This window comes from Monodon monoceros, unplaced genomic scaffold (assembly GCF_005190385.1).
Source record: "Monodon monoceros isolate NGI ecotype Baffin Bay Population unplaced genomic scaffold, NGI_Narwhal_1 Super_Scaffold_6, whole genome shotgun sequence".
In the NCBI taxonomy this organism is placed as follows: domain Eukaryota; kingdom Metazoa; phylum Chordata; class Mammalia; order Artiodactyla; family Monodontidae; genus Monodon; species Monodon monoceros.
In genome coordinates, this window is record NW_021703783.1 from 30,075,772 (window position 1) to 30,099,712 (window position 23,941).

The following is a 23,941-nucleotide window of genomic DNA, read 5'->3' on the forward strand; positions in this document are numbered from 1 at the left end:
TGCTGAAAGGGAAAAACTTACAAACTAGGGTACTCTACTCAGCAAGGTTATCATTCAGAATTGAAGGAGAGATAGGAGAAGCAAAAACTATAAAGAGTTTTTCAATACAAAGCCAACCTTACAAAAAATTTTAGAGGGTCTTCTCTAAGTGGAAAAGAAAAGGCTACAACAAGTAGTAAGAGTTGATATGAAATAAAAAACCCTACTAGTAAGAGCAAATATATAGTAAAGGCTGTGGATCACCACTTAAATAAGCAACTATGAAGATTAAAAAATGAAAATTGTAAAATCAACTATAACCACAATAGACTGTTAAAGGATAAACATGAAGAAGCAAAATATGACATCAAAACAGAAAATGTGTGGATGGGAGTTTAAAAAGTAGATCTTTTAGAATGTGTTTGAATTTAAATGATTATCAGTTTAAAACAAGTAGTTATAGTTGTAGATCAACATATACGGACTCCATGGTAACTACAAGTCAAAACCCACAATTACAGATACACAAAAACTGGAGAGAAAGGAACACGAGCACGCCAATAGAGAAAATCAAACCACAAGGGAAGAAACTAAAAGACAACTACAAAATGACCAGAAAACAAGTAACAGGATGGCAATATGTATATATCTATCAGTAATCACTTCAAATGTCAATACACTAAATGCTCCAGTTAAAAGACACAGAGTGGTTGATTAAATAGGGAAAAAGTCCCATCTATCTGTTACTTACAAGAAACTCACTTCAGAGCTAAAGACACACAGAGACTGAAAGTGAGGAGATGGAAAGAGATTCATGCAAATGGAAACTAAAAGAAAGCTGAGGTAGCAATACTCATAACAGATACAGTCTATAACAAAAGATAGAGAAGTGCATAATATAATAAAATGGTAAAGGAAGTGATGCAAGAAGAGGGTATAACATTTGTTATCATGTATGCACCTAAACATATAAATCAAATATTAACAGACAAAAAGGGAGAAATTGACACAAATACAATAACAGTAGGGAACTTTAACATCCCACTTACATCAATGGGTAGATTATGCAGACAGATTATCAATAAAGAAACAGTGGCCTTCATCATCAAAAAATCTACAAACAATAAATGCTGGAGAGGGTGTGGAGAAAAGGGAACCTTCTTGCACTGTTGGTGGGAATGTAAATTCATACAGCCACTATGGAGAAGAGTATGGAGGTTCCTTAAAAATCTAAAAATAGAGCTACCATATGACCCAGAAATCCCAGTACTGGGCATATACCCTGAGAAAACCATAATTCAAAAAGACACATGCACCCCAGTGTTCATTGCAGCACTATTTACAATAGCCAGAACATGGAAGCAACCTAAGTGTCCATCAACAGATGAATGGGTAAAGAAGATGTGGCACATATATACAATGGAATATTACTCAGCCATGAAAAGAAACGGAATTGAGTTATTTGTAGTGAGGTGGATGGACCTAGAGTCTGTCATACAGAGTGAATTAAGTCAGAAAGAGAAAAACAGGACTTCCCTGGTGGCACAGTGGTTGAGAGTCCGCCTGCCGATGCAGGGGACACAGGTTCGTGACCTGGTCTGGGAAGATCCCATGTGCCGCGGAGCGGCTGGGCCCGTGAGCTGAGGCTGCTGAGCCTGCGTGTCTGGAGCCTGCGCTCCACAGCGGGAGATGCCACAGAAGTGAGAGGCCCGCATACCACAAAAAAAAAAAAAAAAGAAAGAGATAAACAAATAGCGTATGCTAACACATATATATGGAATCTAAAAAAAAAAAAAGATTCTGAAGAATGTAGGGGAAGGACAGGAATAAGGACTCAGACATAGAGAATGGACTTGAGGACACAGGGAGGGGCAAGCATAAGCTGGGACGAAGTGCGAGAGTGGCATTGACATATATACACTACCAAATGTAAAATAGATGGCTAATGGGAAGCAGCTGCATAACACAGGGAGATCAGCTCGGTGCTTTGTGACCACCTAGAGGGGTGGAGTAGGGAGGTTGGGAGGGAGACACAAGAGGGAGTGGATATGGGGATATATGTGTATATATATAGCTAATTCACTTTGTTATACAGCAGAAACTAATACAACATTGTAAAGCAGTTATACTCCAATAACAATGTTAAAAAAAAAAGATTAAAAAAAAGAAACAGTGACCTTAAATGACACAGTAGACCAGTTGCACTTAATAGATATCTATAGAACATTCCACCCAAAAACAGCAGAGTACACATTTCTTTCAAGTTCAAATGGCATGCTTCCCAGGATAGATCACACGCTAGGCCAAAAAACAAATCTCAAAAAACTTAAGAGGATAAAAATTATATCAATCATCTTTTATAGTGAAAATGGTGTGAAACTAGAAATCAATTGCAGGAAGAAAAATGGGAAAGACATAAACCTAGGGAACTAAAAAGCATACTACTAAAAAACCAATGGGTCAATGAAGGAAATCAAAGAGAAAATCAGAAAATACCTAGAGACAAATGAAAATCAAAACACAGCTTTTCAAAATCTATGGGACACAGCAAAAGTAGTTCTAAGAGGGAAGTTTATAGCCATACAGGCCTACCTGAAGAAAGAAGAAATATCTGAATAAACAACCTAAACTACCATCTAAAGGAATTAGAAAAAGAAGAGGAAACAGAGCCTAAAATCAACAGAAATAAGGAAATAATAAAGATAAGAGAGGAAATAAATAAAATTCAGACCAAAATGAATCAATAGAGAAGATTTAATGCAATTCGTATCAAAATACCCATGACATTTTCACACAACTAGAAGAAATAATTCTAAAATTTTATGGAACGACAAATACCCCGAATGGCCAAAATAATTCTGAGAATGAAGAACCAGAGCTGGAGGTATCATGCTTGCTGACTTCAGACTATACTACAAAGCTACAATAATCAAAACAGTATGGTAGTGGCACAATACAGACACATAGGTCAATAGAACAGAATAGAGAGCCCAGAAATAAACTCATGTTCTTATAGTCAATTAATATATGATAAAGGAAACAAGAGTATACAAAGAGGAGGGGCTTCCCTGGTGGCGCAGTGGTTGAGAGTCCGCCTGCCAATGCAGGGGACACGGGTTCGTGCCCCGGTCCGGGAAGATCCCACATGCCGCAGAGTGGCTGGGCCTGTGAGCCATGGCCGCTGAGCCTGCGCGTCCGGAGCCTGAGCTCCGCAACAGGAGAGACCACAACAGTGAGAGGCCCGCGTACAGCAAAAAAAAAAAAAAAAAAAAAAAGAAGAGTATACAAAGGGGAAAAGACAGTCTCTTCAATAAGTGGTACTGGGAAAACTGGATAGATACACACAAAAGAATGAAATTAGAAGATTTCTTAATACCATATGCAAAAATAAGCTCAAAATGGATTAAAGAGCTAAATGTAAGACCAGAAACCATAAAATTCCTATAAGAAAAGATAGGCTGAATAATATTTGACATTTTTTGGGGTCTGTTTCCTCAGGCAAAGGAAACAAAAGCAAAAATAAACAAATGGAACCAAATTAAACCTAAAAGCTTTTGCACAGCAAAGGAAATCATTGAAAAAATGAAAAGGTAACCTACTGAGTGGGAGAAAATATGTGCATATTATATAACAGATAAGCAATTAATATCAAAAATATGTAAACAGTTCATTTAACTCAATATCAAAACAACAAACAACCCATTAAAAAAATGGGCAGAAGATCTGAATAGGCATTTTTCCAAAAAGACATACAGATGGCCAATAGGCACATGAAAAGATGCTCAACATCACTAATCACTGACAAAGTCAAATCAAAACCAAAATGAGATATCACCTCACAGTTGTCAGAATGGCTGTCATCAAAAATACTGCAAATATCAAATGTTGGCAAGGATGTGAAGAAAAGGGAACCCTAGTATATCATTGGTTGGAATGTAAATTGATGCAGCCACTATGGTAAGTGATATGAAGGTCCTCAAAAAACTTAAATCCAGCAATTTCACTCCTAGATATATATCTGAAGAAAATAAACACCCTAATTTGAAAAGATGCATGCACTCCAGCCTTCATAGCATTATTTATAACAGCCAAGATATGGAAGCAACCTAAATGTCCATCAATAGATGAAGGGACAAAGTAGCTGTGGTATATATATACAATGGAGTATTACTCAGCCATTAAAGAAGGAATGAAATTTTGCCATTTGCAACAATGTGGATGGACCTGAAGGGTATTGTGCTTAGTGAAGTAAGTCAGACAAAGTCAAATACTTAATGTTATCACTTATATGTGGAATAAAATATAAAACAGATGAATGAACATAACAATATAGAAGCAGACTCACAGATATAGAGAACAAACCAGTGGTTGCCAGTGCAGAGAGGGAAAGGGGGTGGAGTAAAATAGGGGTAGGATTAAGAGGTACAGACTGCTATATATAAAATAAATAAACTACAAGGCTATATTGTACAGCATAGGGAATATAGCCAATATTTTGTAACTTCTAAAGCGGTAGAATCAATAAAAATATTGAATCACTGTTGTACACCTGAAAGTAATATAATATAGTAAATCAACTACACTTCAATTAGAATTAAGTAATAAATAAAATACAATAAATAAACAGATAATACAATTTAAAACTGCCTGGGTGGGAGTCAAATTCGAATCTGATGGTTGGGAATATCCTCTTAGAGAAGATGCCATTTGACCTAGGATATGAGTAATAAGAAGGAAATCTTTGCAGAGGAGATTCTATCAGGCAGATAAAATAACTAGCACAAAGCCTTTATATGAAAAGAGTGTGGTATGCTTTACTTGTAGAAAGGCCAATAATTCCAGAGCATAGGCTCTGAGTTAAGGAGAAAGAAGTGTGCTGGAGTCATAATAAGAAGGGTCTTATAGATCATAGTAAGGAGTTAAAATTCTTTCTAAGTGTGATAAGAAATCATTGGAAGATAGTAAGGCAGAGAGTGATATCAAATTTATGTTTTTTTTTAATTGTTCTGGGTAGACAATGGATATTGGTGGAATAAAAGTGAAAGCAGAATAACAAATTAGGAGACTTTTTTAGTATTTGAGGCAGAATAGCAAATTAGGAGACCTTTTTTAGTATTTGAGGAAGAAACGTTGGTAGCCAGCATTAGGTGATAATGGAGATAGAAAGGAGTGGAAAATTTTCAGCAGGCAGAGTTGAAAATTTGCAGCTAATTTGGATGTTGGCAATAAATGGAATGGAAGACTGAATCGATTTTGGCTTGAGAAATTGGGGGTTTGGTTGTACCATTTAGTAAATATGGTAAAGTCTCACAGAAAGACAGATTTGGGGGGTACATAGTAAATGTTCTGTCTTGATTATATTGCATTTGAGAAACCTTTTAGACATTTAGGAGGAGATAGGAAGTTGCACATATATGTCTAGAGGTCGAGAGAGAGATGAGCTTGAGATAAAATTGTGTGTACTCAAAACCATGGGCCCAGGTGAGAGGTTTAGAGAAGATTCATATATAGAGGAGAGAAGTGTGCTCAGAGTCAAGTCCTAAGTCATTCCACCATTTGGAAACTGGGCAGAGGACATGGAGCTAGCAAAGGATGATTAATGAGAAGGAAGAACCTGAGAGATAGGAGGAAAGATTATAAGAGATTATGAAATTTAAGAAAAGATATTCAAGAAAGAATTGGAAGGTCAACTCTGTGAAATACTGCAAAGATGCTAAGTTTTAAAAGAATAAAAAAGTGACATTAGATTTGGCCAAGTGGAGATGATTGATGACCTTGAAAACAGAAGTTTCAAAAGACTGGTGGAGGGGCTTCCCTCGTGGCGCAGTGGTTGAGAGTCAGCCTGCTGATGCAGGGGACGCGGGTTTGTGCCCCGGTCTGGGAGGATCCCACATGCCGCAGAGCGGCTGGGCCCGTGAGCCATGGCCGCTGAGCCTGCGCGTCCGGAGCCTGTGCTCCGCAACGGGAGAGGCCACAACAGTGAGAGGCCCACGTACCGCAAAAAAAAAAGAAAAAAAGAAAAAGACTGGTGGAGAGAGACATCCAAATGAAGGTTGATGAGAAGAGAATAAGAGATCATTTTATTACCTACCTCCCAGGGTCCCAGTGCATTAAATGAACCCATGGATGTAAAGTGCATACCATAGTGCCAGGCAAACAGTACAAACATCAGAATTAGCCATTTTTGTTGTCACGTCATTATCAGTATTATAATTCCCAATGTGATACAGCTTGCAGAATTGAAATTGGATATGGTGACTATCAGTTGCATGTTATTACTTTCACAGCTCCAAGCCAGCCTCCAAGGATCATCAGTTCCGTAAGGTCTGGTTCACGCTACATAATCACCTGGGATCATGTGGTTGCACTATCAAATGAATCCACAGTGACAGGATATAAGGTATATAAAAGATTACTAGATTATTTCCCACACAAGCTTCATTCTTACAAAGAATGACTGATGTTTGGTGGTTTTTTTTGCCAAAACCCATCCAGCTCTCTTTTATTCTAGCTGTGAAGCAGAATCAGATGACATGGTAAATTTTGAAATGAGAAAAGATCTTCAGTGAATTCTAGAAAAATACTATGTCAAATGAGCAAGATAGAATAACTGCTTTAAAGAATAGAGTTGTTAGAATAATTAGTGTTTAAAAAAGAGAGAAAGAAAGAATCCATTTTTGTTTGACAATGATTAAGATAGTGTCGCCAAGCACACAGTGAATTCTTTGATGTATGAGGTACCCTCTGTAAATGAACAAAAATGGAATAAAAGGTTATTTCTATATATTCTCTATATCACACTATCACATTTTTCAGTCAACACTAACTTTTAGAAACAGTGTGAAAAAATTTTAATTACTAGGCAATTTTTAGACTAATTTAATATATTGAAAGAGCCCTCATTTTTTACCTTTTTCATAAAATGACACATTCTCTCTATTTTGGTAATTTCAAAAAATAAAATTTAGATGCTTAAGATGCATCCTCTTGGATCACCCTAAAAATAGATGAAATCAATTTCTGTGAATTAAAAATAACATGAATTTTCCAGCTAGTATTACACACAGCTCCCTAAGATTTTTTTTTAATTAATAAAAGTATAAGTGTTTTTATTCTGGTTTTAATGTTAGGGCATTGACTCCTTATTGCCAATTTATTAAATATAAATATTTTGAAACTTTTAAAGGTACTCTATAGACCTGATGGCCAGCATGATGGCAAGCTGTATTCAACTCATAAACACTCCATAGAAGTCCCAATCCCCAGGGATGGAGAATATGTTGTAGAGGTTCGTGCACACAGTGATGGAGGAGATGGAGTGGTGTCTCAAGTCAAAATTTCAGGTAAGCCAATCATTTAAGGCACATTTTAATTAAGTGCTCGTAAGTTCTAGGCCCATATGACTTCTCAAGGGTAAATGTGGGACTGATATTCACACTAATATCAGTATCATTTGTAAGTAGATTTGAAATGGTAAGGATGCCCTGAAACTTGAAACTTCTCCCTTTATGAGTCACAAAGTACATTTGCAACCTATCAGATACCTATTGGTTATTATCTGGACAGCAAAGCACAATTAAAATACCATAATGCATTAAAATGGTACATAATACTAGATCATTAGATAATAATATCCAAAATTCTTATATCAAAAGGAAATTCACTGGACAACTATCAGTATTCTTCTCACCCCCTTTTCTTTATCTTACACATATTAATATAATAAGATAGAAAGACAGTAGATGATAGTTCCTTCCTTTACCAGTATGTCTATTTGTCTCAGTATAGCTATTGCTTTTCTGCAGACTCTAATTATTTCTCACAGCATTGGTTAATTTGAAATAAATATTTAAGGCAGTTATTTCTTCCTGTAGAACTCTACTAATTTAAAAAATTTGATATTTTCACTCACGCTGTATGCATGGTATAGTTTAATTATACTGAATTAAAATTGAGGTCATTTTGAGAATTTTATGAGACTATGAAGTGCTAGAATATGCTAAAGCAAAGATGGCAATAATTGATCTAGAAGAAAATTTGGTGATTTATAGCTAAATAGAAGAATATGTTACATATGAACCTAAAATAAAAATCCTTTGAAACAATTCCAGTGTTTTTTGTCCAATCATGGTTATGCAAAGAAACTGTTGAATTAACATTAGGAAATGTCAGATGTTAAGTGAATAGTACTATTCTAGACTTTTAAAAAATATGTTTGGATTTATTTGCAAATTATTTAAATTATTTGTAGTGAGAAAGCATGTAAATACAAATGGAAATTTTAGGTTTTCTTATAAATTCAAATTATTTACATTGAAAACACTTTTAGTTTAGACAGTATTATTATGTCTTTTTAGAAAATTGGGAAAATATGAAAGGAAAAGAAAATAGTCATATTCCAAACACTCTAACTGCTTAACTAATGTTCAGTGGAATTTACTTTTAGTTAACCTATGTACATATATAGTTTCATGTGATTTAATATATCGTGTCATATCCAAATTTTATCAATTATGTTTTATGAACATCCCCCATGTCATTGAAAACTTTATGCATTTTATTTAAAATTATACATAATATTCTCTCAAACAAATGTACAAAAGTTATCTACCCATTTCAGTTTTTCCTATCATAAATAACACTATTTTGAGTGCATTTTTATAAATATTTCTGCAGGTTAAATTTAAATAATCTTTCTGCAGGTTAAATTTAAACAATAAGTTAAAGAGTTTTACTTCTATATTTCAAAATTTATTTTAAAATATTTATCAACTTATATTCCTATTATCATTTTGTATGAGTACTAATGTTGCACCACTCCAACATTAGTCTCTTTCTTTTAAGTCATCACTATTTTAATAGGAGAAAATGGCATCTTTTTATTTTTGAAATTTTTCTAAATTTTGAACTTTGATAACACACAGCTTCAATAGTTTCACACTTAGGGCTGCTTCACAAAAGGAAATGAGAGGCAAATGTGGACATTATTTTGAGGGTGGTAAAATGCAAACGAACTAAGTAAAGTACTTTTGAACACTGACCTTCCCTGTCTAAAAGCCAGCAGTGGCACACTGTTGCTCTCTTCATTTTTACCCTTGATTCATTCCTAATGCAAAGCAGAACGTAGTTTCTCGAATTTAGACTATAGAAGTTCTTAGCAGGGACAGATGCTGTAACAGTGACAGTAGCATTAGGACAGTTATAACTAGTGGTGTGCTGGTAAATGTTAAACAATTGATTCTCCTGGGTAGGAGGAAGCCCTGGTTTATAGTGTTTGCCAATTTTTGTGATGTAAATATTTCATCATGTCCGATTTCAAGGTTCCCACATGATGTCACTAAATGTGGAGTTGGAAAGAGGTGGTTAGGAGCACACTGTGATAGGATTGTCACCATACAGACGCAACAGGCATAACCTCAAGAGCACTGAAGACAATTAAAATGTAGTAAATAATTAGGAAGTGAAGAGACTGAATATTTACTACCTTTGTTTTAAACTTTTTCATTTAACTAATAAGTTTACATAATTTCAATTTTAATAACAGTGTTTTCAACAACTAACTCTTAAGCTTCCTTAAAATGTAATGGTTGCCTTTTGGAAGGTAGTATGGACCAGCTGCAGCACACCAAGTTTATAGTCTGATTGCCCAGTGTAAACAGCCCATGTGCAGAAGACACAGAGTATGATTTTTTAGAAACCTCAAACATAGTTTCCTCTGTTTTTGCTAAATAATGGAAAATATTCTTATTAATGCAGAATTTCTATTATTTATCTCAATCTGACCATAACTGTACAAAAAAAAAATCCTGTAGAATTAACATTAGGAAATGTCAGATGTTTGGTGAATAGCACCATTCTAGAATTTTCTCATTTAAGTTTGGATTTATTTTCAAATTGTTTAAATTATTTGTAGTGAGAAAAGCACTTAAATACAAATGAAAATTTTAAGCTTTCTCATAAGTTTAAAAGTTTCCCACTACTTTCCTTTGTTTCAGTTTTCATGCCTAAAATATGTAGCCGTGAATATAATACACTGCTACATTTTCATATTTATATGCATTATGCTGTCCATTCATTGATTCATTCATTCAACAAATATACATTAAATGCCTAAAATATGTGAGGCATAGTTTACATACTTAAAATGTACTACCATTTGTACATTTCCACATGCCTTCGAGTCCACATCACATTCATTCCTCGCTGGCTCTATTACAATTCTAAAAATTTTTTAAGCTTCCAGTTTTGACTTCCTATGGTCCATTCCCTATGCAGCAGCCAGACTGATCCTTTCAAACATGTCAAATCATATAACTTTCCTCTTAGAAAGATATCCTATAAAATGGAATCTAATTCCTCACCACCTACCTTTATAATCTGGCCCTGCCAAACTCTCTCCCCTCAGTTAATTGATTTCACCCTTGGTGCATTGACCTCTTTTTGCTTCTTGAACATACCAACATTGTTCGTATTACCTTTAACCACCTGTACTTTTTCTTGCTGCTGCCTGGGATTCTCTGGATCTTGGCACAGCAGGTCATTCTTGTCATTTTTGTTTCTGCTCAGATGTCACCTTCTCAATGAAGAATTATTATACAGCCATCAATGTAAGATAGCCCTCTACTCCAATGTTTTGTCATATCATGTCACTTTTAAAATTTATTCATAATATTTATAGCTATTTAGAATTATCTTATTAATTTATACTGTTTATTGTCTATCTTTATCTTTACTTGAATGTAAGCTCTGAGGAGGCAAGCTCTTGCCTGCCTTGTTCAACCCTTGAATCCCCAGAACGCAGAGGACATATCTGGAACATAACAGGGTTTTAACAAATAATTCTTGAATAAATTCATTATTTCTGTATAGAGTAAGAATAATTTGGCAACTTAAACTATAATTTAGATGTCTAGAATGTTGATAATGCTTTCCCATTGGGTACGTGATTTACATTATGACATACTCATCCACAAGTTTGATTCTTACAAAGATTAAGACTTAGAGATATTCTAGAAAATTTATTAGACATGGTAATCTGTAACTCCACTTATCTCTGACCTGAACACTGTCAGCTGCTGTCTTAATAAATTGTTCCCTATCAGATGTTTATAGCTCACAGTGAGGCAAACATAATACTGTAAATGTTTCATCACAAACATACTATGTCTAATACATTCTATATTGTCTTTTAAGAATCTTTTGTTTTTATAGATCATTGTGAGTTAAATTAAGAATCTGGTGAAGATAGCTACAATATTCTAAATATAAATTTTAATACATTAATTTAGCTTATGACATTCACTTACGAATGTTAGAATATAGATTAACAAGGATCTTTGGTCATAAATGTCCACAGAGAAGCGTGTATTTCATTACTAATGTGTGAATGTGCATACTTTGAGCTTTTATTTTTCTTTTAGTTTTAAACACACTATAGCTATCTTAGTCAAATGAAGACTTTCAAGGACATTTTAGAGTCTGGACTTCTTCCTGAGGGCAAAAAGTAGTCATTTGAAATCTTTAAGGTGGGAGTAATATGATAAGATATTTGCACTTGAAAAATCACTTTCATGATTATGGAAAATATATATAGTAGGGGAGTAAGATATAAGGAGATGAATTACAAGGTTATTGCCATAGAAGGATTAAGATGATGATGGTCTGGACTGGAAAGAGGGTAGTGGTAAAGTCTATGGTAGGTTCTAAAAGAACAAGGCATCTTTTCCACTTGATTTAAAGGTACTATATATTTATTTTGTTGACTTCATGTCTTTGAATAAATCTGTAATTTATCCTGATGTCACCATAGATGATTTAATCTAAACATTTAACCTACTATTTTTGGTAACTCCAAGCTATTAAGTTAAACTATATATATAAAACCAAAGCCACTGACTTCAATACTGATGAAAAACACATTTTTTTTCACTTTGTCCTTTCTTCCCAGTAGCAGAAGATAAAGGGCTAGTAAACCAGTCTTTAGGTGGAAACTTTAGATGTTTGATTCCATTACTCACATGCTCCTTTCTCCATTACCCATGTAAGTAGTGTAGTATAAAAGGAACAAGAGGATAGTCAGAATGTTTAGATTTAATGCATGCTTTATGAAATTAAAATTCATAAAGAATTAATGTCAGCAATTTTGCAAAATATCCTTGGTAAGCATTTTCAAAATCAAAAAATAGTTTGAGCATCTAATTTTGTACAATAGTCTGTATATAGAAGGAGAGGGTAATATGCATGGTGGTCTTAGGTTTACTTTATCCTGCCTTCTTTAATGACAGGATGCTATATAATTAAGTGATCCCCAAATCTGTAACTTTGTAAATGTCCTGTATCATTTGGAAAAATAGATTTCAATAAATAAATTAACTACTAACCTAAAGTTTTGGAATGGTATATTATATGACAATAATGTTACAGTTGCTTGCCATTCTTATAGGTCCATCATCATAACTTTAAAGTCTTGTATTTGTAATTATGACACAATCAGATATTATCATTCATGAAATGCTATCACCCTAACTATTTTGAAATTACCAAATATTTTGCTTTACTTTGCTACATGTTGTGTGGGATTCAAGAGTTTAAGAGGGTGAATTCAACCTATGTATTTCTAGGCTGACAAGTAGCTTACATTTAAAATTACCTCTAAAATATAAATTCCTTTTATTACCATTCAGTCCTGACTACACACTTAAAACCTTTCCAACTGTATAGCATTCCTTGTTTTACAAAAAACATGAAAAAGGACGAGAAGTTATCTGAACAAACATTTTTTTTGCATTTCTAAATTTGACTTAGAACAGTGACTGCCTTGATTATTGTTAATGTAGCTCTATGAATGACTCAGGGTTGTTTCAGCAGTTGATGGACAGGGCTAGGAACTCCCAGCAAAGGGAGTTCTCAGAGGTTTACTTACCCTTCAGAAGCTTTGAGCAGTAGTTCTAGAAGCAGATTTTGCCACTTTGTCAGGCCATGGATGGCATCTCTGCATCTAAATTAACTCAGGTTCTCCTGAATCTTCCCCAATGGATTTTTTAGCTACTAGTAAATTCACACAACAGTCCCAACATAATTTGTTCATTTACTTAGATTCAGACATAATTTGATAGGAAAATTAATCAGTGGAATACATTATAAAAATAGAAGGGAAAATTAAAAATAATACTCCAAGATTTACTTACTACCAAAATAATTTTGTTTTATAAAATTTGGTCTTAGTCTCTAAAGCTATACTTTAGTGTTACAATGTGCAAATAGTATTTTCCTCTGATAAATAAACCTTACTCTTAAAATAGTCCATATTTGTATAACACTTTTACTCTCCAGGAAATTGATTCATTCATTAAACATCTACTGAACACCTACAATATGTCAGGCATTCTGCTAGGTTACTGCTTACAATAATTGGCAAGCCCTCCGAAGCTTACATGGGTAGACCTAGAAATTATCATACTAAGTGAACTAAGTCAGACAGAGAAAGACAAATATCATATGATATCACTTATATGTGGAATCTAAAATATGATACAAATGAACTTATTTACAAAACAGAAAAAGACTCACAGACATAGAAAACAAACTTATGGTTACCAAAGGGGAAAGGGGGTGGGGGAGGGATAAATTAGGAGTTTCGGATTAACAGATACACAGTACTCTATATAAAATAGATAAACAACAAGTAACTACTGTATAGCACAGGGAACTATATTCAGTCTCTTGTAATAAACTATAATGGAAAAAAATATAAAACTATATATATATAAAACTGAATTACTTTGCCATACACCAGCAGCTAACACAACATTGTAAATCAATTTAAAAAAATAAGAAAACTAGTAGATATCAGGAAAATAAAGAACTAACACCAAATAATAAAGTTTATTTATATTTAGCTTTATTAAGGATTATAAGGAAAATATAAGTGGCTAATATAGAGAATAAAAGAGGTAACACTGATTTAAATGAGATGATCAGTTCAAGCCTCCCTTAAGTAGGAAATGTTTGGGCTGAAGCCTAAAGAAAAGGAACTAGCCAGACCCCTCAAGTGGGGCTAGGAGTGCTAGGTACCGGGAAGGAGCCTGACATGTTCAAGGAGGCCAGTGTGACCATTATGTAGAGGTGTGGGATGAGTTGGAGAGATGAGAGGGGAAAAGCCATGAACGGCCTTGATTCCATCTCAGACTCATCTCATACCCTTCTCCTCTCATTTTAACTTTCTCCCTCATCCCGTCCTTAAAGGCTTTTGTCAGAAGTTTGTACCTTATTCTATGTTCAATGGGAAAACATTGAGGAGCCTTTAGGAGATGAGTGATGCAATCTGATTTAAGGTCATTTTTGCTATAGTGCAGAAAATAAATTGCAGTGGAACAAAAGGGGAATTGGTGGGGTTGGTGAGTAAAGAGAAAGTATGAAACCCAATCAGCACAAGCAGATTCTTCTTCAGAAAGAATCAATATATAGGATAGTTTACTTTTTTCTTGCTCTGCAAACAAAGCAAATTACAAGATCTTTTTGAGGATAAATGACTAAAGAAGCTATTACATACTATTCAGAGGGTAAAAATGTACATTTTAGAATGTTTCTTGTAAAAATTTTCAGGTGGAATATAAAAGTTAGAGATAAAAATATTATAAAAGTATTCATAGGCTTGCTGGAGGAAAATGTCTAGACCATCTTGTTCAACTCCTTCCCAAGGGCTGGAATTCTCTGCAGGACATTGATGACTTATGCTCTCTCAACATCAGCTTAAACACTGTTGGTGATGAGGAGGGAATTCATCCATTTTACAAGCAGCCCTTAGACTATCAATAGCTTTAATCAACAGATTACAGATCTCTGATCAATTCTATAATGACTGAACTAGTTTCCAATAAAATCAGGATCGGCCCACATATACTATAAAATTCTTTCCTCTCTCTCTTCTGTCAGTGAAAGATGGTGCAGCTTTCAGGAAAAAATGAAACCTCTCTGGATAATTTAATTTAGAGTCTTAAAAAAGAAAACCTTTTACAAGAACTGTGAGAATGAATGTCTGCTGGTTTTAAGAAAAGCAAAGTAGTTGAAAGGAACCCCCACTGGTGTTCCATCTGCTTGCAGTCCCAAAGTAGGGGATCCACAGATGAATCCCAAAGGCAGTGGCACCACCTTCCTTTGATATCAGCTGAGGCCCACAGTCCTGCCCACCACAGCCAGAGCAGCAGTGGCTTCTGCTTTTCTATGACCTCCCAGTTCACCCCCTTAGTGCCTCTCAGTGTCAAGAGAATCTAGGAAATATTGTTTTCACATTTCTACCCCAGAGATAGTCAGGAGGTCATAGGGAGCAAGAGGAATGGTTATGAAATTCCAAGAAAAATATGTCCTTCTCCAAAAATAAGTAGGTTTACATCAAAACTAACAAGAAGAACCAAGCTAAATATGGATTTTTAGGGAAAGTTAAATTAAATAAAAGAGAGAAAATAAATATGTTTTAACTTCTAAACTGACTTCATGATACAGAAATTCATATTATTAGAAGCACCATTAAAATAATAGGATAAGAGAAGCTGAAGATATTAAAGCTATATCATGAAAATACCTAAAAGGGAGATTTGCCCAAGATATGTAAAATAATGATTAATATCACCTGATCACTAGGACTCACAGATAACAATGTGGCTACTATATTTGGTCACTCCCCATATTTCCTTTTTCAGTATTATGATAACATCATAATGGATATTATTGCATACAGACCTTTTTTCTGAATTTCCAAGTTTTTCTTAGAAAAGATTCCTAGAAGTGGAAATACAGGATTAAAGGGCAGGACTTTTCAAAGACTTGGCAAACACTTGACAATTGCCAAATTGCTATCCAAATAGCGAGGCCCACATTTTATCATTAAACAAGTCTTTTTTTACTAACATTTTGCTATTCAAAAATTTTTCATTAATTAAGCAAAGATATTATCTCATAATTTTTATTATTTAATTACTATTGCAATGAATATATTATATTTAATAGCTACTTAGTTTCAGTTCTATGAAGTTCTGTTTATATTCTTTTTTTGTTTACTATTAATTACTTTCTTTAAATTGTTATGACCAATTTATAAAGCAAGATTTTTAATATTTTCATGCCATATTTGTAGCAAATATTTTTCAAACTTGTATTTAAATGTTATTGACACTAGATTGATATGTTTTATTTTTATTTTTTTTACGGTACGCGGGCCTCTCACTGTTGTGGCCTCTCCCGTTGCGGAGCACAGGCTCCGGACGCGCAGGCTCAGAGGGCATGGCTCACAGGCCCAGCTGCTCCGCGGCATGTGGGATCTTCCCAGACCGGGGCACGAACCCATGTCCCCTGCATCGGCAGGTGGACTCTCAACCACTGCGCCAGCAGGGAAGCCCAATATGTTTAATTTTTAAGCAAAATAATGAACAGTTATAAAAATTCTCAGATATTTATTGCACATAAACAAGAAGTAATAGAATAATAGATACAATGTAAATTTATTTATATGAAGTTCAAAAAGAATATAATAAAGCAACCTTTAAAGTGATACATATATGACCTGTAAAACTTCCCCCAAAAGAGAATGATTAACACAAAATTCAGCACAGTGTTGTGAGGAGCAATCAGGAAGAAGCTTATAGGATGGTAACAATGTTATCAATATTTGTTTGCCTGCTGATAAGTATACAGGTGTTTTCTGTTGTTTTTAAATAGTATTTTTAAAAATACTAATTTACATAATTTATTTCAAAGTTGTAAGACTAAAAAGGGGTTTGACAAAATTGAAGAGTGGAGAAAGACTATTGAATTTGGTATTTTACAGGTCTGTATTGGTTGGCTAGGCCTGCCATAACAAAGTATCACAGACTGGTTTAAACAGCAGAAATGTATTTTCTTTCAATTCTGAAGACTAGAAGTCTGAGATGAAGGTGTTGGCAGGTTTGGCTTCTTTGGAGGCCTCTCTTTTTGGCTTGTAGATGGCCATTTTCTCCCTCTGTCCTCACATGGTCTTCCCTCTGTGTAGGTCTGTGTTCTAATTTCCCCTTCTTATAAGAACACCAATCATATTGGACTAGAGCCCACCCCAATAACCTATTTTAACTTAATTACCCCTTTAAAGACTCTGTCTCCCAATACAGTCACATTATGAGGTACTAAGGATTAGGGCTTCAACATATGAATTTTCAGGGGTAAAATTCAGCCCATAATAAAATCATTGGTAATTTCAAGAGAAAAACTTCCATAAAATAGTGTGGGTGAAGGTCTTATTTCTCTAAGCAAACCACACAGAACTTACATACTATAGGGAGGAGGTAAAATCAATCTATTGATATATAACATTTTGTCAGATAGAGATAAATGTATGAAGAAAATAAAGCAGAGGCAGGTGGGTAAGGAGGGATGGAAGAGGGCTAGAGCCTATGTTTTCTTTTTCTTTTTTGTCCCATGGAAAGGCATTTTATTTTAAACATAGCAGTGTGTACATGTCAATCCCAAACCCCCAGTCTATCTCTCCCCTCTGCCCTTCCCTGGTAACCATAAATTCATTCTCTAAGTTTGTGAGTCTGTTCTTGTTTTGTAAATAAATTCATTTGTATCATATATTTTTTTTTAGATTCTGCATATAAGTGATATCATATGATATTTGTCTTTCTCTGTCTGACTTACTTCATTTAGGATGATAATCTCCAGGTCCATCCATGTTGCTGCAAATGGCATTATTTCATTCTTTTTAATGGTTGAGTAATATTCCATGGTATATATGTACCACATCTTCTTTACCCATTCATCTGTTGATGGACATTTAGGTTGCTTCCATGTCTTGGCTATTGTAAAGAGTGCTGCAATGGACATTAGGGTACATTTATCCTTTCAAAACATGTTTTTCAATAAGAGTGGCAGGAAAAGCCTGCTCTGACGGGGTGGAAAAGAAAATCAAATGAAGTGAGGAAATTGTCCATGCAGTTATCTGGAAAGAAAAATATTTCTACAAGAACATTAAAAATCCCCAAGCAAAGAATAGGTTTGAATCTTCAGTGTTCCAGCAAGGAGGCCAGTGTGACTGGGGCTGAGCAAGCCATGGGGAGAGTGGGCACAACGAGTCTGGAGAGGTAGATAGGACCTGAATCATAACAAGCTTAAGGACTTTGGAATTTACTCAAGTGTGACAAGAAACTACTGAAGTATTTTAAAATGTGGACTGATATGATCAGATTTATATTATACAAGTTGTATGTTTGCTATTCCTTGAAAGGAAGTAGAAATCCTGTGAATTGTGGGGAAAATCTCTGTAAATATCAGAAAATAAGGAGGGCAGGAAATAGTAGCCAAAAGGTGATGATAGTCCAAGTAAGAGATGAAGTCAGCTTTGGCTAGCGTGGTCACAGTAGAAGAAGTGAGAAATAGTTATAGTAGTATTTATTTGGAAGAAGACCTAACAATATTTTCTGATGATAAGGGGTGTGAAAAAGGAATTGGCATAACTCTTAGGAATTTAGATTAACCAGTGGAATCATCTACTTAAATGGCCAACAGAATATCTACTTAACAGAATCATCTACTGAAAATAGATCACTGGAGAAAATAATTAGGAGTTCAAATTTTGGCATGCTACCTCATACTACATCTATTAGACATCCAGGTGTATATGATTTTTAAAAAATTATCTAGCAAAACTGAGAATCCAGCTGAGATCAGATAATGAATTTGTCAGAGAACCACTTGGCATAATTGTATACGTATCTACAACCCATACCAGTCTGATACAGAAATAGAGATAGCAGATTGTTGTTGGTGTTGCCCAAAGTTATTGTTAATATAATAGGAGATCAAGGGAAAAAAGGATTCATTACTTTTAGTTAAAGAAAAATTTAAATAGCTGGACAGAGAGTTTTTAATCTATTAGAATATTTTCAGCTGTCAGTAACAAACTCTCAACTCAAAATTGCTTGAGAGATAGGTAGGTCTTATGTCTTTCGTGAAATCAGTGTCTCAAACATATAATCAAGGACCAGTTTCCCCTCCCCCCTCCCCAGCTTTCTCTACTTGGGAGGTTTCAGAATCAGGTTCATTCTAAGGCTCATCTAAGCCTCTCTGTGGTTGCAAGATGGCCGCTGCAGTGCTAGGAATTATTACAAAGAGGCCTGATGATGTCCAAGAAAGAAGGGGTCTCTCTCTTTTGAAACTCTATTCTTAAAATGAATGACCTTTCCCAGAAGGCCCTCAGAAAATCTTTCCCATATTGTCTAGAACTGAGTCACAAGTCTACCCTTAAATAAATAATATGGCATTTCCATGATTGCTCAATGTGATAAAATTTACCACAAATCTGAAGATGGAAAAATCTTCCTTGAGGAATGAACATCTGAGCAAAAAATGGAGACTGTATTCACAAGGAAGCAAAGAGAAAAAGATTTCTGCTTAATATTAAAAATTAAACAGAGAGGTAAATAAACATGGATGTAGGAAAAGGAAGAAGAAGAAACTAGGTCAAAGGCAACTTCATAAAAATGCAGAAGAAGAGAGAGGAATGTTATAGGAAGGCTAGAAAGTTAGCTTCAAAAGCAGAAAATTTAGGCAGGATTATTTTTTATTTAGATAATAAACAGTGATCACCAACATGGATCCTGAGAGAAAAACAAAGATTTACGATGTCAAACAAGTAACCAAAGAGTATGTCAATAAACTAAGTTGAGAGAACTCTAATCCAAAGTCAGTAAACACAAGTTTATCCTTAAAATTATATATTTGTCACTACCACTGTTAAAGAACATGTAAGTAGGTAAATAGGCATAGGAACAGTTTAAGTTATTACTGTCACAGGAGAATTCTACATGTCTTTGTTTTGTTTTGCATTTTAGATTATATAGTCCACAATACTTAAATCTGTGAGACAATCCCTTCCCCTCAAGAGCTGCATTTGGTGGTATTTTCTACATTTAGGAAATTATACTAGGAGGATGGAATCTAGAAAGAATACTGTTGATGTAACTAAAATTGGAACCAAGCTTGAGAAGGGATTTCCATATGTAATAAGTGCTTTCCGAAACAGAGTCGTAAATTAAGGAATTTAACATTTTTGAAGAATGTAAGTACATTGAAGAAGTTTCAGAAAATGAACCAACGGTACATTCAAAATGGGCTTTCTTTTTCTGAATTTTGGGTATCAGCAAAATTACAGTCTTACTAAATAGTAATCTGTTTATTTTACCTTGTTTGCATAATACCAAGTTTTGTGGAATATAAAGTTTCAACAAATATTATAATGGGTCATAATATTATGCATCAATAAATTAGTCATAAGATGGGTAATCTTGTGCAATGGTATATCTTAAATGTATAGTTTTAATTATTAGTAAACTCAATTTTGCATTTTATGAATGTTTATATATTGGTGGCTTAAAATAGTACATTAAGATATCTGTTCTGTACACTCAAGTGGGTTGGAAATATTCTATGATCCTAAGGAAGGAATATTAGGATAAATGTACCTCCCTCAAATTATAAGATATTACTTTAGGGGAATCAGGAAGATGGCGGAAGAGTAAGACGCGGAGATCACCTTCCTCCCCACAGATACACCAGGAATACATCTATACGTGGAACAACTCCTACAGAAAACCTACTGAATGCTGACAGAAGACCTCAGACCTCCCCAAAGGCAAGAAACTCCCCCACGTACCTGGGTAGGGCAAAAGAAAAAAGAATAAACAGAGACAAAAGAATACGGACGGAACCTGCACCAGTGGGAGGGAGCTGTGAAGGAGGAAAACTTTCCACACACTAGGAAGCCCCTTCGCAGGCGGAGACTGTGGGTGGCAGAGGGGGAAAGCTTCGGAGCCACGCAGGAGAGCACAGCCACAGGGGTGCAGAGGGCAAAGCAGAGAGATTCCTGCACAGAGGATCGGTGCCGACCAGCACTCACCAGTCGGAGAGGCTTATCTGCCCACCCACTGGGGTGGACAGGGCTGGGAGCTGAAGCTCGGGCTTCAAAGCTTAGAACCCAGGGAGAGGACTGGGGTTGGCGGCGTGAACACAGCCTGCAGGGGATTAGTGCACCACAGCTAGCCGCGGGGGGAGTCTGGGGAAAAGTCTGGACCTGCCGAAGAGGCAAGAGACTTTTCCTTCCCTCTTTCTTTCCTGGTGCGCTAGGAGAGGGGATTAAGAGTGCTGCTTACAGGAGCTCCAGAGATGGGCGAGCCATGGCTAAACAGGGCGGACCCCAGAGACAGGCGGGAGACGCTAAGGCTGCTGCTGCCGCCACCAAGGGGCCTGTGTGCGAGCACAGGTCACTATCCACACCTCCCTCCTGGGGAGCCTGTGCAGCCTGCCACTGCCAGGGTCCGGGGATCCAGGGACAACTTCCCCAGGAGAACGCACGGCGCGCCTCAGGCTGGTGCAACGTCCTGCCGGCCTCTGCCGCCGCAGGCTCGCCCCGCACTCTGTGCCCCTCCCTCCCCCCCGGCCTGAGTGAGTGAGTCCCCGAAGCAGCTGCTCCTTTAACCCCGTCCTGTCTGAGCAAAGAACAGACGCCCTCCGGCGACCTACACGCACAGGTGGGGCCAAATCCAAAGCTGAGCCCCTGTGAGCTGTGCGAACAAAGAAGAGAAAGGGAAATCTCTCCCAGCAGCCTCAGAAGCAGAGGATTAAAGCTCCACAATTAACTTGATGTACCTTGCATCTGTGGAATACATGAATAGACAATGAATCATCCCAAATTGAGGAGGTGGACTTTGAGAGCAAGATTTATTATTTTTTCCTCTTTTTGTGAGTATGTATGTGTATGCTTCTGTGTGAGATTTTGTCTGTATAGCTTTGCTGTCACCATTTGTCCTAGGGTTCTATCCATCCGTTTTTTTGTTTATTTTTCTTTTTTAAAAAAATTGTTTTCTTAATAATTTTTTATTTTAATAACTTTATTTTATCTTACTTTAATTTATTTTATCCTCTTTCCTTCTTTCTTTCTTTTCTTTCTTTCTTCCTTCCTTCCTTCCTTCCCTCTTTCCTTCCTTCCTTTTTCTTTCTTTCTTTCTTTCACTCTCTTTCTTCCTTTCTTTTCTTTCTTTCCTCCTTCCTTTTTCTTTCTTTCTTTCTTTCACTCTCTTTCTTTCTTCCTTTCTTTTCTTTCTTTCCTCCTTCCTTCCCTCCCTCCCTCCCTCCCTTCTTTCTTTCCTTCTTTCTTTCTTTCTTTCTCTTTCTTACTTTCTTTCTTTCTTTCTAATTTTTCTCCCTTTTATTCTGAGCCGTGTGGATGAAAGGCTCTTGGTGCTGCAGCCAGGAGTTAGGGCTCTGCCTCTGAGGTGGGAGAGCCAACTTCAGGACACTGGTCCACAAGTGACCTCCCAGCTCCACATAATATCAAATGGCGAAAATCTCCCAGAGATCTCCATCTCAACACCAGCACCCAGCTTCACTCAACGACCAGCAAGCTACAGTGCTGGACACCCTATGCCAAACAACCAGAAAGACAGGAACACAACCCCACGCATTAGCAGAAAGGCTGCCTAAAATCATAATAAGTCCACAGACACCTCAAAACACAGCACCAGACGTGGACCTGCCCACCAGAAATACAAGATCCAGCCTCATCCACCAGAACACAGGCACTAGCCCCCTCCACGAGGAAGCCTACACAACCCACTGAACCAACTTTAGCCACTGGGGACAGACACCAAAAACAACAGGAACTACGAACCTGCAGCCTGCAAAAAGGAGACCCCAAACACAGTAAGATAAGCAAAATGAGAAGACAGAAAAACACACAGAAGATGAAGGAGCAAGATAAAAACCCACCAGACCTAACAAAAGAAAAGGAAATAGGCACTCTACCTGAAAAAGAATTCAGAATAATGATAGTAAAGATGATCCAAAATCTTGGAAATAGAATAGGCAGAATGAAAGAAACATTTAACAAGGACATAGAAGAACTAAAGATGAAACAAACAATGATGAACAACACAATAAATGAAATTAAAAATACTCTAGATGGGATCAATAGCAGAATAACCGAGGCAGAAGAACGGATAAGTGACCGGGAAGATAAAATAGTGGAAATAACTACTCCAGAGCAGAAAAAAGAAAAAAAAAACAATGAAAAGAACTGAGGACAGTCTCAGAGACCTCTGGGACAACATTAAATGCACCAACATTCAAATTATAGGGCTTCCAGAAGAAGAAGAGTAAAAGAAAGGGACTGAGAAAATATTTGAAGACATTATAGTTGAAAACTTCCCTTATATGGGAAAGGAAATAGTTAATCAAGTCCAGGAAGCACAGAGAGTCCCATACAGGATAAATCCAAGGAGAAACACACCAAGAAACATATTAATCAAACTGTCAAAAATTAAATACAAAGAAAACATATTAAAAGCAGTAAGGGAAAAACTACAAATAACACACAAGGGAATCCCCATAAGGTTAACAGCTGATCTTTCAGCAGAAACTCTGCAAGCCGGAAGGGAGTGGCAGGACATATTTAAAGTGATGAAGGAGAAAAACCTACAACCAAGATTACTCTACCCAGTAAATATCTCATTCAGATTTGATGGAGAAATTAAAACATTTACAGAGAAGCAAAAGCTGAGAGAGTTCAGCACCACCAAACCAGCTTTACAACAAATGCTAAAGGAACTTCTCTAGGCAAGATACACAAGAGAAGGAAAAGACCTACAATAACAAACACAAAACAAATAAGAAAATGGGAATAAGAACTTACATATCAATCATTACATTAAATATAACTGGATGAATGCTCCCACCAAAAGACACAGACTGGCTGAATGGATACAAAAACAAGACCCATATATATGCTGTCTACAAGAGACCCACTTCAGACCTAGAGACACATACATACTGAAAGTGAGGGGATGGAAAAAGATATTCCATGCAAATGGAAATCAGAAGAAAGCTGGAGTAGCAATCAGACAAAATAGACTTTAAAATAAAGACTATTAGAAGAGACAAA

At 36.0% G+C, this 23,941-nt stretch overlaps 1 protein-coding gene across 3 annotated transcripts in view; it reads left to right on the forward strand.

The window, feature by feature from the left end:
* CNTN1 (contactin 1) overlaps positions 1 to 23,941 on the forward strand; it is a 365,513-nt gene that overhangs the window by 313,589 nt on the left and 27,983 nt on the right. For all 3 annotated transcript variants that reach the window (XM_029205356.1, XM_029205357.1, XM_029205355.1), the window contains 2 exons: positions 6,267 to 6,379; positions 7,166 to 7,322. In XM_029205356.1, coding sequence (XP_029061189.1) covers positions 6,267 to 6,379; positions 7,166 to 7,322 — 270 coding nt within the window. The remainder of the gene's footprint in view (positions 1 to 6,266; positions 6,380 to 7,165; positions 7,323 to 23,941) is intronic.